At 37.5% G+C, this 13,559-nt stretch overlaps 1 protein-coding gene across 5 annotated transcripts in view; it reads right to left on the bottom strand.

Moving 5' to 3' along the window:
• The window catches only part of CFAP43 (cilia and flagella associated protein 43), a 184,167-nt gene that overhangs the window by 30,049 nt on the left and 140,559 nt on the right, over positions 1-13,559 (bottom strand). For all 5 annotated transcript variants that reach the window (XM_027596566.2, XM_027596564.2, XM_027596565.2 and 2 more), the window contains 5 exons: positions 8,889-9,014; positions 5,038-5,142; positions 3,664-3,780; positions 2,526-2,753; positions 754-960 (listed from right to left, as the gene is read on the bottom strand). In XM_027596566.2, the coding sequence (XP_027452367.2) occupies positions 754-960; positions 2,526-2,753; positions 3,664-3,780; positions 5,038-5,142; positions 8,889-9,014 (783 nt within the window). The remainder of the gene's footprint in view (positions 1-753; positions 961-2,525; positions 2,754-3,663; positions 3,781-5,037; positions 5,143-8,888; positions 9,015-13,559) is intronic.

Consider the following 13,559-nt stretch of genomic DNA (forward strand, 5'->3'; position numbering starts at 1 on the left):
ATCAGTGGGGCGCCTGGGTGGTTCAGTCGGTTAAGCATCCGACTCTTGATTTCTGCTCAGGTCATGATCTCAGGGTGGTGAGATCGAGCCCCATGTTGGTCCCTGGACTTGTCATGGAGTCTTCTTAAGATTCTCTCTCTCCCTCTCCCTCTGCTTCTCCCTCTGCATGGCCCCCGGCCCCCATGCCTCACACTCTCTCTTAAAAAAAAAAAAGGCTGACCACTGAGCCCCCTTTCTCTGGGATCCATACTGTCTTAATGACCCAGATAATTACTGGAGCTTCATCGGGCTCTCTTCCACAATGTGATCCAACCCTCTTTGATACAGGCGCTGGACCCAAGCTGGGTCAATGAAACTCTTTCTAGTCAAATGTGGAATTAGGACTAAGAGGTTCTAGTTTGGACCAGCTGTCTGCTTGAGTGAGGAGAAATAAAGTAGAAACTGCTAGAGGAAGGTGAAATGCAGACAAAGGTGAGCTAAGAGATAAAGAAAGTGGACTTCTTAACTCCCCATGAGATTTCAGTCTTTGGTCCCTGCTTCTTTCTAGGCTTGACATCCAAATCTTCCCTAGATTCCAGAGGATTCCAAAAGAAATTCTCATTATTGCTGAGGCAATGTCAACTGTTTTTGTTTCTTGTGACCAAGAATACCACCTGATACAGTCACTTCCAGTACTGCACACAAGATGAATAAGTAAGAATGTGGGAAAATGTCCTGAGAGAAAAGGGAAGGGATAACACAGCTAGCTAGTACCTCTTTGTTTTCCACAATGAGGGTTCTCTCTGGCTTCTCACAATCATCAAATTCTGGTTGCCAGACCACTTCTTCCAAGTCCAGATCTAAAATAATTTCTTTAATTCTTACATTTCTTTCCTTCACACGTGCAACTTCAAACTCTTTTTGTTTATATGCAGCATCAAACTCATTGTTGAAAGCAGTTTTTACCTTGTAGATGACATCCTGAAATATCAATGTAATACTGAGAATACATCACATGTTATAGATCATTACTAGTAACATGGTCTCACGGTTTTACTTTCCTTCCACAATCACTTTATGAATTATCAGGAAGTTAATCTTTCTAAAATACAGTTTATATTAAGTCATTTCTTTGTTCAGTAATCCACAGTGGCATCCTACCATGGGTAGGATTAAGGCAATAGCATAACTGTTATATCACAATCTACTTCCTGAAATGGAAACGTAACTCAGTATGCAGATATGTTGATAAATGCTGAAGTAGATGATGGATACTTGGAGACTCTTTGGGCTATTCTCTCAATTTTTGTATACGTTCTAAAAAACCCCATTATAAAATATTTAAAAAGTGATATGGGATCTTTAAATTGGGAAATGTCTTCCTTTGAGGCCTTGTTTGGGGGAGATGTGGTAAGGAAAGGATGGCCTGTAGAGGTTGTTTGGAGAATTTCCAGAAAAGCACAACCACACACAATATGGTCAGGTCATTCTCAGGTAGGAAGGGGACTAAGTTGGCTAGCTGGATCAGCCAGTTGTCCAGGTGGCAGTGGGTCTGATTGGATTGTTCCCACCTGTGCTGGTGAGTGGAATGATGGTCAACTAAAGTAGCCTTATTTTACCATCAGAGTTCAGTCTGTATATCTATCCTACCAAAGATGAAACCATTAAAGCAGGTAGAAAGATGATCTTAACAGATGACACCAGAATTTCTCTTGGGCTGAAACTAACTTTGTAGGAAAATGCCTTAATAAAACAGCAGAAAGGTGAGACAGTGAGGGCATGGGTCAGCAAAAGCTGAGCAACAAAAGAGATAACTAAACAGTTTTGGATATAAACGCACAGGAATTTCAGGGGTTGGAGGAGGAGAAGAAAAGAAAAAAATAGGAAGAGAGAGCAGAGTATCATGGTAGGAGGCTGGAACTCAAATGGCAGATATGGTTGGAGGACTTTCAGGAAAAGGAATGGTCAACATTAAATTTTGAAGCATCCACATTGGTGCAGTCTGTAACTGAAATTTCAAAAACTTTTGGTAGGCATATACAGATGTGTTCTGAGACTGACTTGTTCAGTGGAGAGTAAGGAGTAGGAGCTTAGAGCTTGTGGGATGTTGCACCTTATTCCTGAGTCCCAGAAGAGAAGTTATGGAAGTCTTAGAGAGGAAATTGTATTTCCCCAGGTTAAGGGGATAGATAAGCAATCATATCTTGATCTAACGGACATCTGAGTTACCTAGAAGATGGCATTCAAGGATCTCTTTTATCTTTGAGCTTACTGAAAATCTAAGTAGAAGAAGAGTTTGTTTGTGGTGTCAGCCAGCGTAGGTATTCTTCAGAAAACCTGTTATCATAGAACCCAGTCCAAAGAGATGAAAGCAACTCTTGTACACAAGTTCTGTTTGAAGAACATGGACACACTAGCCATCTGGATATTTCTCTATGTACCTTAAAGACATCATTTGATTAGCATTAGATTTCAATTTGAGCCTTTGCAAGATGCCTCATGGGGAGTTTTAGAGATTTTAGAGGATAAAGAAAAAATTCACCTACTTTCAGTAATATAATTTGGTTGATTTTCTCCTCTCTGGAATGAAGTTCCAATTGGCTTGACAACAAAGGGGCTTGTACGCCAAAATCAGTACTCAGACTGCCAAGCAGGTAATTGGGCAAGTTGGAATTTTTTACTGCCACTTCTTCTTCCTCTTCTTCATCCTCCTCTTCATGATGCTTCTTAACCAAGGTAATTGTAGACTGAACCTCTACAATTTCCTTCCGTAGCTTAATATAGAAAAAGGTGACACAAAAGTTATGCAGTAATAAGAATTCTCTAAAGGGCAATTTTGCGACAACTTAAATATTTCAGTCATTTTAGATGTTAAATTGTCTTGCCAACAACTGAATTCAAAGTGATGGATAGATCCTGAAACTGATTCAGAAGAGATTTAAGCTTTGGAAACTGATAAAGTGTGGATAAGTCAAGAGAGTAAAAATTATCTTTGATAGTATGTAATAATTTATATTTCTGTCAGGATGACAGCTGCTTATAAAATACCATGAGTCTTTCTTGGTACTTAAACATTAAAAAAATATACCTTCTCTTCATGTTTACAAAGAAACTTATTCACATAGGACTGACGAGTGTAGGTTAAGAAGACTTGAAGTATGCCTTCATTTTATGTTTCAGAAAAAGAATGGATGCAAAGTTCTGACCAAAACTACATTGATGGGAAGTGTTTTTTTGGCGGTCTGATAGAGATTGCTGTTTTAAAACAAACAAACAAACAAGTGGATTGCTCTAGGAAAACCATAATTCCATCAAAACAGATACTACTTCATCTTTGGTCAATTATTTAAAAATATAATCCCTCATGATAAAAGAAGATAAAAAGAGTAGGGTAGATGAAGACAACTTCTGACCAGAACAAGAACAAAACCCAAATCACATTTTTGAAAGCATGTCCTCCTATTTGAGGGCTAGCTAGTATTGTATAGGATTACAGGCTTCTTGATTTACTGTGTGGATTTAGCTCCTATATTTATTAAAATATATTCTACAAATTAACAAGGAATGAAAATGTGAACATTATCTAAACTTATCTTAAGTTGTATCCTAACTCAAATCTGTATGGAGACCCTAAAATAAAACACATTACTTATATAAATAACACATATATATTTAAAATTGTACTTTAAGACATTCTGTTTCAATCTTCTTTTGCCGCAAAACTCTCTTTAATTCTTTCAACTCTTCTTCCGTGCGTTCTTTCATTGGAAAGTTCTCAACCACATAGGGCATGTGAAAGCACTTGGAAAAAAAAAAGCAAGATAAAATAAATTCACTTGTAGTACCATTGTGCATATCAGAGGTGGAGTGAAGGATATTATTCCTGATCAAAATGGTCATCGGTCATCATGCGTGAGTGGAATTGACAGTGGAAACTTTCTTTAAAATTAAACAATGTACATCATTAGTAATGATGTAAACTTTGGGTAGAAATACTGTGCTTTTGGAGAGGAACCATGAGAGACGATGGACTCTGAAAAACAAACTGAGGGTTCTAGAGGGGAGGGGGGTGGGGGGATGGGTTCACCTGGTGATGGGTATTAAAGAGGGCACATTCTGCATGGAGCACTGGGTGTTATGCACAAACAATGAATCATGGGACACTACATCAAGAACTAATGATGTAATGTATGGTGATTAACATAACAATAAAAAAAAGAAATACTGTGCTTTTGTGAGGGATTTATTTCTAGAGCAGTGGTTCTCAACCAGGAGTGATTTTGCTTGCCCTGTCCCCTTCCTCCCCAGCCCTCCAGGGACATTTGGCAATGTCTGGAGATATATTTGATTTTCACTAATGGGAGTTTTGGATGCTACTGGGGTCTAGTAGATAGAGGCCAAAACATCCTACAATCCATAGAACAACCCCCACAACAAAGAATTATCCAGCCCCAAATGTGCCGCTCTAATGAAACCCTGTTTAAGAGCAATACTCAATCACAAATATGTAGCATGGCCATATACTTCATCATCCAAATTGAGGGGAGGCATATTTGAAAGTGAGAAGGGTGAGAAGGGTGCTCTTATAGTTACTCTAGGACCACAGGCATAAACTGGGACTTCTGGTCACCCTACACAAAGAGGGAAATTGTGTTGGGAGGAATCTCAATGAAAAAGCACTAAAAAAACCCAGATGTTTAGAGGGTACGGGTAGAACTGTGAACAATATTATGTCTAGTTTTCGATCTGTGTGGAATGTGAGTGACGTGGCCTTTTGGAAGAGATAGTATGAAGAGCGGATGCAGGTAGTTCATAGAGGAAAGAAAATCTTAAGAGATGGTGGCTTGGAAGTGCACAGGGACTGAGCAGAGAGGGAAAAATGATAACAAGAGAAAGTGTCACAACTAGGTGGAATTTGGAACAGGGAGGGCATGGATGCTCTGAATGTTATTCCACGTATGCATTTTCTTAAAATTATTTAAAAAAATTTTCTGCCATGAGACTTTCAATGAAGGTTCTTATCAGCTAAGGTGTTGTACCTGGAATTATGTCTGTTACCTTAAGAGCTCGACCTTTCACAGCCATCGAATTCCAGCATTCTTCTTTAATAAGTTCAGCCAAATAGGCCTTGGCAAGGTTATGCATCTCTGCATCCTTTCTTATCTTGCAGAACGTAGATGAAGGGAAAAAATAAATATGAATATGTGGCTTCTTAAAAAATAATCTGAATTATAAATTCACTAATCAGTCACGGCTGCACATTTAGTGGCTGTCTTCTTGCCCCACCACACAGAACTGCCCTGTGCTGAGATGCACTTGGGGAGAAACACTTTCCTGTCTCAAGGACCTTTCCTAAAGTTTAGTCTGAAGGCTTGGAATTCCCTTCCTTGAGGACCAGGGTATCAACATAAACACCTCTAAAGGCAGACAGGTCCTAAACATGAGCCAAGTCGGTGTGAGGCCAGTTGCATGGCCATGGTGGGCTAGATAGCTAAAATCCACACTATCACAGATCTGGTGGGTTGGTGCAGGGCTGGGGAGCGAACCCACTATGCCGGGTCTTCCTGTTTTGTTAGAGAATTTTGAAAATGTGTACTTTTTATGAAACTACCAGATATCTAAATGTTGGCTTAATTCTTGTCAATGCATATTTGAAGTGCAAGTTTGTGACCTCTGTCTTGGGGTCACTTAATTCTTCTATTATTTATATCCACTATAAATAAATGTCCCATGACTCTTGGGGATCATATGCTTGACCTTTTCTCATTTAGAAACATGTTACCTCAATTGGTTTTATCTGCTTAAGTAAGCCAACTGCTTGACCTTTAAGTGATTAAGAATTCTTGTTTTAGGGGCGCCTGGGTGGCTTAGTCGTTAAGCGTCTGCCTTCGGCTCAGGTCATGATCCCAGGGTCATGGAATCCATGACCTCTCTGCTCCGTGGGAAGCCTGCTTCTCCCTCTCCCGCTCCCCCTGCTTGTGTTCCCTCTCTTGCTGTGTCTCTCTCTGTCAAATAAATAAAATCTTTAAAAAAAAAATTCTTGTTTTAATGGCGTTTGCTAAAAGACCTATTATGAAAGTGAGGACCAACAATCTTTAGTCCTTAGGATCCTCTTCAGAACCTCTTTTGTATTTCTCTTTGTTGGCAGAATTATCAGCAAACTAGTTAAGAATAATATCCCCTGGATTAGAAAATGTCATAGTTGTTCATTCAATCATTCATGCTTATTTTATTCATTGTCTGATCAAAGGCTTTGTTTAATTTGCATTTTATTTCTTTTTTATCCATTGAGTTAATGGCTAATACAGTTGTAAATTATTTTTTCCTTAAACAAACAGCTGTTTTGGCCTATCAGTTGTCGGAACCTGCCTGATTCCCAGCCTACCCAGCCCTCCCCTCTCCACTTCTGAGGCTATTTGATCAACCCCTCCAGGCTCTGTCCCTATTTCTGTGTCCAGGTTGTCATTACTGGGCTTTGGTCTTTTCCCTGTGGTTGAGATCCTGACCGGAGCTAACTAATATCCTGGTCCCTTTAGGACTGGGATCCCTGACAGGTAGGTACCACTAACACTTCCCAGGGACTAGTAGTATCTTCCCAAATATAACTGGGTTTATGGTGTCATCTGCTAACACTGTTCTGTGCTGGACCATCTGGTTTCACTATCACATCCAATCTGGGGCTAATATTTCTTTAAAGCCCAGAGCTTAAAAAAAAAAAAAGTAATAATACTGGGCAAACAAGCATGTGAAGAGATTTTCTCTGTACCAAAGACTGCCTCAGAAGATCACGAAAACTTCTTGGGGAATATGCAGGAATTTGATTAAGTGGCAAGGAGCATCTGGAGGGGAGGCATGGGGTGGGGGTAATCAGGGTGGGTTTATCAGTGGTCTGTAGGTCAGTAGGCCAGAGGAGGAGGTTCGTGGGGATGAGTGGTTGCACATGAGCTTGGAGGGAGAAGCAACACTAGAGTGAGGATGGGCATAGGTACCCAACCCAAACTCACTGCAGAGTGGTCAAGCTGAGCAGGCTAGGTGCCAGAATGGGAGGAAGCATTACAGGCTTGGATGAAGCCAGGGTCGAAGGGGAAAAGCCTGAAGCCTGGTAGGCAGACTGGGAGTGCTTCCTGGCTTTTATTCAAGTTGTGAGAAATTAGCCAAGTGATTCTAGGTCCAAATCCTTAGTTTCCTCAAGTCAGGACAACAACAACCTACCTTTTTGGACGGTTGTGACCATCAAAATAAGTAACATTGAAAAAGCCCCTAAATTGGTGCCTATTTGTTATAAATAAGAAAATGGGATCATTTCTAATAGCTTTCTGTTGACCATAACAAAAGCCAAATTCTTTACCATGATGTATGAGGTCTTCAGAGCTGGCCTCTGTTCCCACCCCATTCCAGGAAGCTCTCTCCTGTCCACTGTGCTACTGCCCTTCTGGCCTTTCTGTTCCTGGAATACTCCATTTCTGACTCAGGGCCTTCATTCATGGTGTGTCCTTAGTCTGCCATTCTCTTCCCCTAACTCTTTGCATAGCTAACTCCTTCTCTCCTTTTCAAACCCAAATGAAATGTCACCTCTTTCAAGTGATTTTTGACCACAGAAGTAGATACCTCACATCCATCACAGAATTCAGTTTACATCATACAGTATAGAGAGATTTGTTTAGGGTCTGTCTTCTCCACCAGATTAGCTCCATGTGGGCAGGACCTATCTATCTCAGTCATTGTATTCCCAGCACTGACAATAGTGCCTGGCATGTAATGGGTGTTCAATAAATGTTGCAGAATGAATGAATGGATAGATGAATTTTACCTCCTTGAGGTGAATTTTACCTCTTTGAGTCAGTCTATTAAGGTCCTCTTGGTCCTGATTCTGTTATCCAATGTATTTCCTTTCATTCTCAGCCTCATGTCATTCACTAATTTGATAAATATGCCTCATTTCTATATCTTTACCCCAGTCATTAATTAACATGCTTAACAGGAGAGAGTTCTGGAGCACATGACTGGAAACCTCTCTGCTAGAGGCATCAAATTATCAGCCTCATTTTGATATAGTTGTTGAACAAATTATAATCCACTTAAATGTCCTTGAATCCAACCACATTTCCTTCTCTTGCTTAGAAAAAAACATTTTTATTCTTGCACACTCAAAAAATCAAATGTACTGTGCAGGTTGAGAACATTCTGTGTAAAACACAATTAGGACTTTGACCTAAAATAAAATCCATACAAGTAAACAATATAATGTGACCACCACAAAGAGATGCAAAGGCTATAGCAATAGAAGTTTAGTATCTAGAGAATTAGAAGTTTCAGTGTGTGTTTTTCTCTAAACTGGACAGATAATAATTGGAATTCTTTTGTGGATGCCATACTCAAATATAATGAAACCAGAGGGAAAATGCATGATGATGATGAAGCTATTGAAACTACATTATATGATGGCCATAGGACCTGGGATTGCTAGCATAGACAAGAGAAGACACACAGGGAACATGGTAATTGTTCATCTTCTCTCCATGCTGGTGTGAAGCCTACAAGAAAGAAAAGGGAAGGGAAGGGAAGGGAAGGGAAGGGAAGGGAAGGGAAGGGGAAGGGAAGGGCTCACTAAACCAGAAGGTCCAAAGTTGGCATAAGGTGGCTGAGAGGATTTCTAAAAATGTTCAAACATATGGTGGAAGATGGTTGGAACAAATGTCATGAAGGAGAGACAAAACATCAGATGTGTGGCTGGCCTAGACACTCTTCTTTCCCCTAACTTCCAAATTTAATAATAATCGGACTCATTGTATTTATATGCACTAGGTTTTTGTTTTATTTGCATTATCCTAGAAAAGTCCTCTTTCCCATTTTATTTTTACTTCTTTCATTATATTTCTTTAAGGTCCTTAAATTAGATTTTTCAATACCTTTGCTACTTCTTCCTCATTTTCATCGTGAAGTCTTTCCAGTTCTTCAAGATCCAGGCCAAATTCCTTTTGGTCTAATTTTGCAATATTATCTACTGTTTCATTTTCTTCCATCATAGTCAGAACCTGAATTTTCAAATAAGAAAGAATGATGACAAGTAAAGAATTAAACTTTATAGACATGCTTTTCTGAATCTCTTTAGACATGCTTTTCTGAGGCTCTTTAGACAGCAGTCAGTAAAAAAAGAGATGTTTTGTTTATCTAAATGTAACTATCAAGTAAGCATTATGGGCTTATTGTGGTCACTTAAGTTTTCAGAATTAACCCTTAAGAACTCATTAATCTAAAAACAAGAAAAATGTGTAAATTCATCACTTCATTCAATGAAATTAAGGAATTATTGATATTTAGGTGTGCTGATGGTATTGTGGTTATGTGTTTTAAGAGTTCTTATTTTGGGGTGCCTGGGTGGCTCAGTCAGTTAAGCATCTGACCCTTGATCTCAGCCCAGGTCTTGATCTCATGGTTGTGAGCTCAAGCCCCATGTTGGGCTCCATGCTGGGTGTGGAGCCTACTTAAAAAAAAAAAAAAAAAAAAGAGTTCTTATCTTTTAGAAGTACATACTTAAATAATTAAGGATGAAAGGATATAATATCTGGGATTTACTTCAAAATGATCAGGAGAAGGGATAGTGGGTAAAGGTATAGATGAAACAATATTGGCCATTGGATTTGTTATTTTATTATTCTCTCTCCTTTTATACATATTTAAACATTTCTAAAATAAAAATTATCTTTAAAAGTTTATAACCTCAAAAAATTCAGGGCCAAAGAATATACACTGTAACATATATGACAAAGTATTAATATCTTCAATATATAAAGAGCTCTTACAAATCAACAAAATATCAGAAAATATAATAGAAAAATTGAGGACTTTGATTTCAAAATGGTTGACTGAGAATGGGCTTTACAATCATCCTTTCCTGCCTCAATCCATAAAATTAAGAGGAAAGAAGTGTATAATAAATAGATAAATCTTCTACTATAATTAAGAGGGAAAAAAGGATCCTTCAGTACCATGGAAACTGTAACATCTGAAAAATGAAAATCAGATGGATCCGAATGATACATGAAAGCCCCAAGTGCTCACAAGACAATACTTAATAAAATGTAGAAGCTACATCAGATATAGGAGCATGGGGTAACCTAGAAGTAACTGGCAGAGTGATTAGTTGGGGGTATTACATCAGAAACAGGCAGTGGACAGAACCTGCCTGTATGTGTATTGCCACTTGATAAAACTCCTCAGGGGGCCCAACAGTAATAACATGGGTGTTTGCTGCCAAGTGGAGGGAACCGGAATGAATATTTGGGTGGGAGAGATAGGGCAATGACAAGGAGTGTGCCAGTGGCTAGAAGGAATTAGAGGACATCTCCCCCTGCCACAAGATAGGTGGCCAAGCCACTTCCCAACACCACCCACCCCTTCTCATTTTACTAAAAACAGACCAGAATACCTGCTGAAGTCAGATCTCCTACACATCTTCCCAAGAAGTTTCAACTGGTGTGGTGGAATTATAATGGGGCATGTCAATTTTAAAGATGAGCATACAATAATAAAAATAATAAGAGACTACCAATATTTGGGGGACAACAAGACCATTGAAGAGAGACAATAAATTCAATATACAGAAGACTTGTTACACAAAGAGTTAATTAAACAAGAGTGGAATTTTACAGTAACTAGGGATGCAAAATACTGTATCTCATGAAAAGAATCAAGAGATTCTAAACTTAAAGTTTGATCTTTGAAACAAAAAAATATTCAATAGATGGGCTGAATAGCAAGATGGATGCAATTGAAGATAATTAGTGATCTGCAAGAATCAGTTAAGAATTCTGCTGGGGGGGCGCCTGGGTGGCTCAGTTGGTTAAGTGACTGCTTTCAGCTCAGATCATGATCCTGGAGTTCCAGGATCGAGTCCCACATCGGGCTCCCTGCTCAGCAGGGAGTCTGCTTCTCCCTCTGACCTCCCCCGCCCTCATGTACTCTCTCTCTCTCATTCTCTCTCCAAATAAATAAAATCTTTAAAAAAAAATCTAAATAAATAAATAAATGGATAGATACATAGATAAAGAGAGAGAAAGTGTGAAAGAAAACTGAAGGCACTTGTATGACACATCTAGAAGGACCTATAACTAATACTCTTCAGAAAGAGAGAATAAAGAGAATGGGGGCCACAGTGTTGAAAGAAATAACAAGAGAGAATTTTCAAAGACATAATACAGCATGAATACTCAAGACTGAAAGGGCACAACCAGTGTGGATCAGGCCCAGGTCTAGACACAGAAATGCTGTGAAACTTAAGAACCAAATCTGAAACACTTCTAAAGGGCAAAAGAATATTGCCAAGTAGAAGAATCTAATAGAAGACCCACCTTAGCAACACTGGATGCAAGAATAGACTGGATCAATAGCTTTGGATCAAATATTTCAGGGGAAGAGAAACCTTAAATCTGTAATTCTATAGTCATTAAACTATCACACAAGTGCAAGGTTGATATAATTTATAGACAGTCAGGGGCTCAGAAAGTTCACCAATACCCACACCTCTGAAAGGATTATCACTGCCAGAGGAAGCTGGGTAGAAAGACTTAAGACTAAATAAGATTTACATGTTTTTAAGCATCTTAAAAACTAGAAATTTAGAGCTATAATTCCAAATGATATCATTGAGAGAAGGTGAGGGAAACAGAGGAAGCTGAAAAAGTAAAACGTGACAATAACACACTGAAGATCTTATCTTATCTGGAGGGTGAATACAGTATGATACACACTAAACCAGAGCTTCTCCAACTTTAATGTGCCAACGAATCACGGGGTGGGGGGGTCTTGTTAAAGAACAGATTCTGATTCAGGACATTCAGGATGAGAACAAGATTCCAGGTGATATCAGTGCTGCTGTGCTCTTCCATTGACTAGGAAGGCACCAGATGATGTAGAAGAATGGAAAGTGAAGCATGTGGGTTAGAATTTTTAATATAGAAATAGAATTATGATTCCCAAAATAGTAAAGAAAAAATAGAACAATAATAAAAAAATGTATGAGCAATCCAGGAAGATAGGAAAGAGGGAAAAAGAAATAACTTGAAAATATGTTAAATAGAAAACCAAAAATAAAATGGCAGGAATAATTTTAAACATATCAATAATCATAATAAATGTGTCTAAACTCACCTATTAAAAAGTTCAGACAGGATTTACAAAAAATAATCCAGCTATATATTGATTAGCAGACAAAAGAAAGTTAGAAATAAAGGAATGGAGAAAGGTATATAAGTAAGTGAAATATATAGCAAAGAAATTAATATAGCAAAAAGAAATATAGCAAAAATTAATATAAAAACCAAAATGTAGATTAAGAACATTAAAAGAGAAAAAGATAGATATAAGGATAAAAGGAATAATTTATTGAGGATATCTCTTGTGCACATTTTGGCGTCTGACATAAATATTGATAGAAATACAAGGATAAATTGACAAATTGCTAATCATATCCTAGAAAATAACAGTTCAAATAGCAAAAACATAAATATGGATATAGAAACTTGACACAATTAGATTGATCTAATAGGAAATTAAAGAACACTATACCTCCCCCGCCCTAAAAAAAACCCAGAGAATAAAATATTCTTTACAAACGCACATGGAACAATTACAAAAAGCGACTGGATACAAGGCTACAAAGATAATCTCAACAAGCTTTATTTACTGACCACAGTGAAATAAATTTCAAAGTTAGCAAAAGAAAGATATACAAAACAATCTATAATAACATGCAAAGCAATATGAAAAATGAAAACAGACAGATGCATACATTCTTCTAAGAAACCCTTTGGTTGATGTGTTCAAAATGGAATTACAAATGTTTACAACTAAGGAAAGATGAGAAAGTTACTTATCAAAATCAATGCAATATAGTCAAAGTGGTACTGAGAGGTATATTTCTAGGCTTTCACACATTGGAAAACAAAAGGAAATAAATGAAGTTTTCAACTCAAAAAAGTAACAAAATGAGGACAAATAAACCTGATGGAAGTAGGGAAGAACAAATAAAATTCTCAATTGATAAAACCCTAAAATAGTCAAATATATAGGTATAAAATCACATATAATGTTCTCTTATCATAATAAAGTCAATAAAAACTGTGCCATATTAATAAAATAGAAATGCTATTATAAAGTATGATCAAGAAAAAAGATAAAAGGCATAAATATACAATTAGGAATAGAGAGCTATAACTGAAAAATCAGGAAAGATGTGAAATTAGAATATTGTATACATTTATATATTTTAAAATATAGGTGAAACAGACAATTTTCTAAGAAAATGTAATTTATCAAATCTATACTTGAAAAGAAATAGAAAACCTGATGACTAATGACTGTAGAAAAACTTGAAACAAAGAAAAGAATCAACTCCTCTAACATAAATCAGGCACAGATGGTTTTATACGTGTGTGTGGGTTTTTTGTTTGTTTTTTAACCAAATATTTAAAAAAAAGAGAGACTTCGTACTTTATACAAACTGTTCCAAAGCATGGGGGGAAAAATAGAAAACTACTCAAATCATTGTTAAGACTAGTATAACCTGATATCATAATTAG

Source organism: Zalophus californianus, chromosome 15, assembly GCF_009762305.2.
Source record: "Zalophus californianus isolate mZalCal1 chromosome 15, mZalCal1.pri.v2, whole genome shotgun sequence".
Lineage (NCBI taxonomy): Eukaryota > Metazoa > Chordata > Mammalia > Carnivora > Otariidae > Zalophus > Zalophus californianus.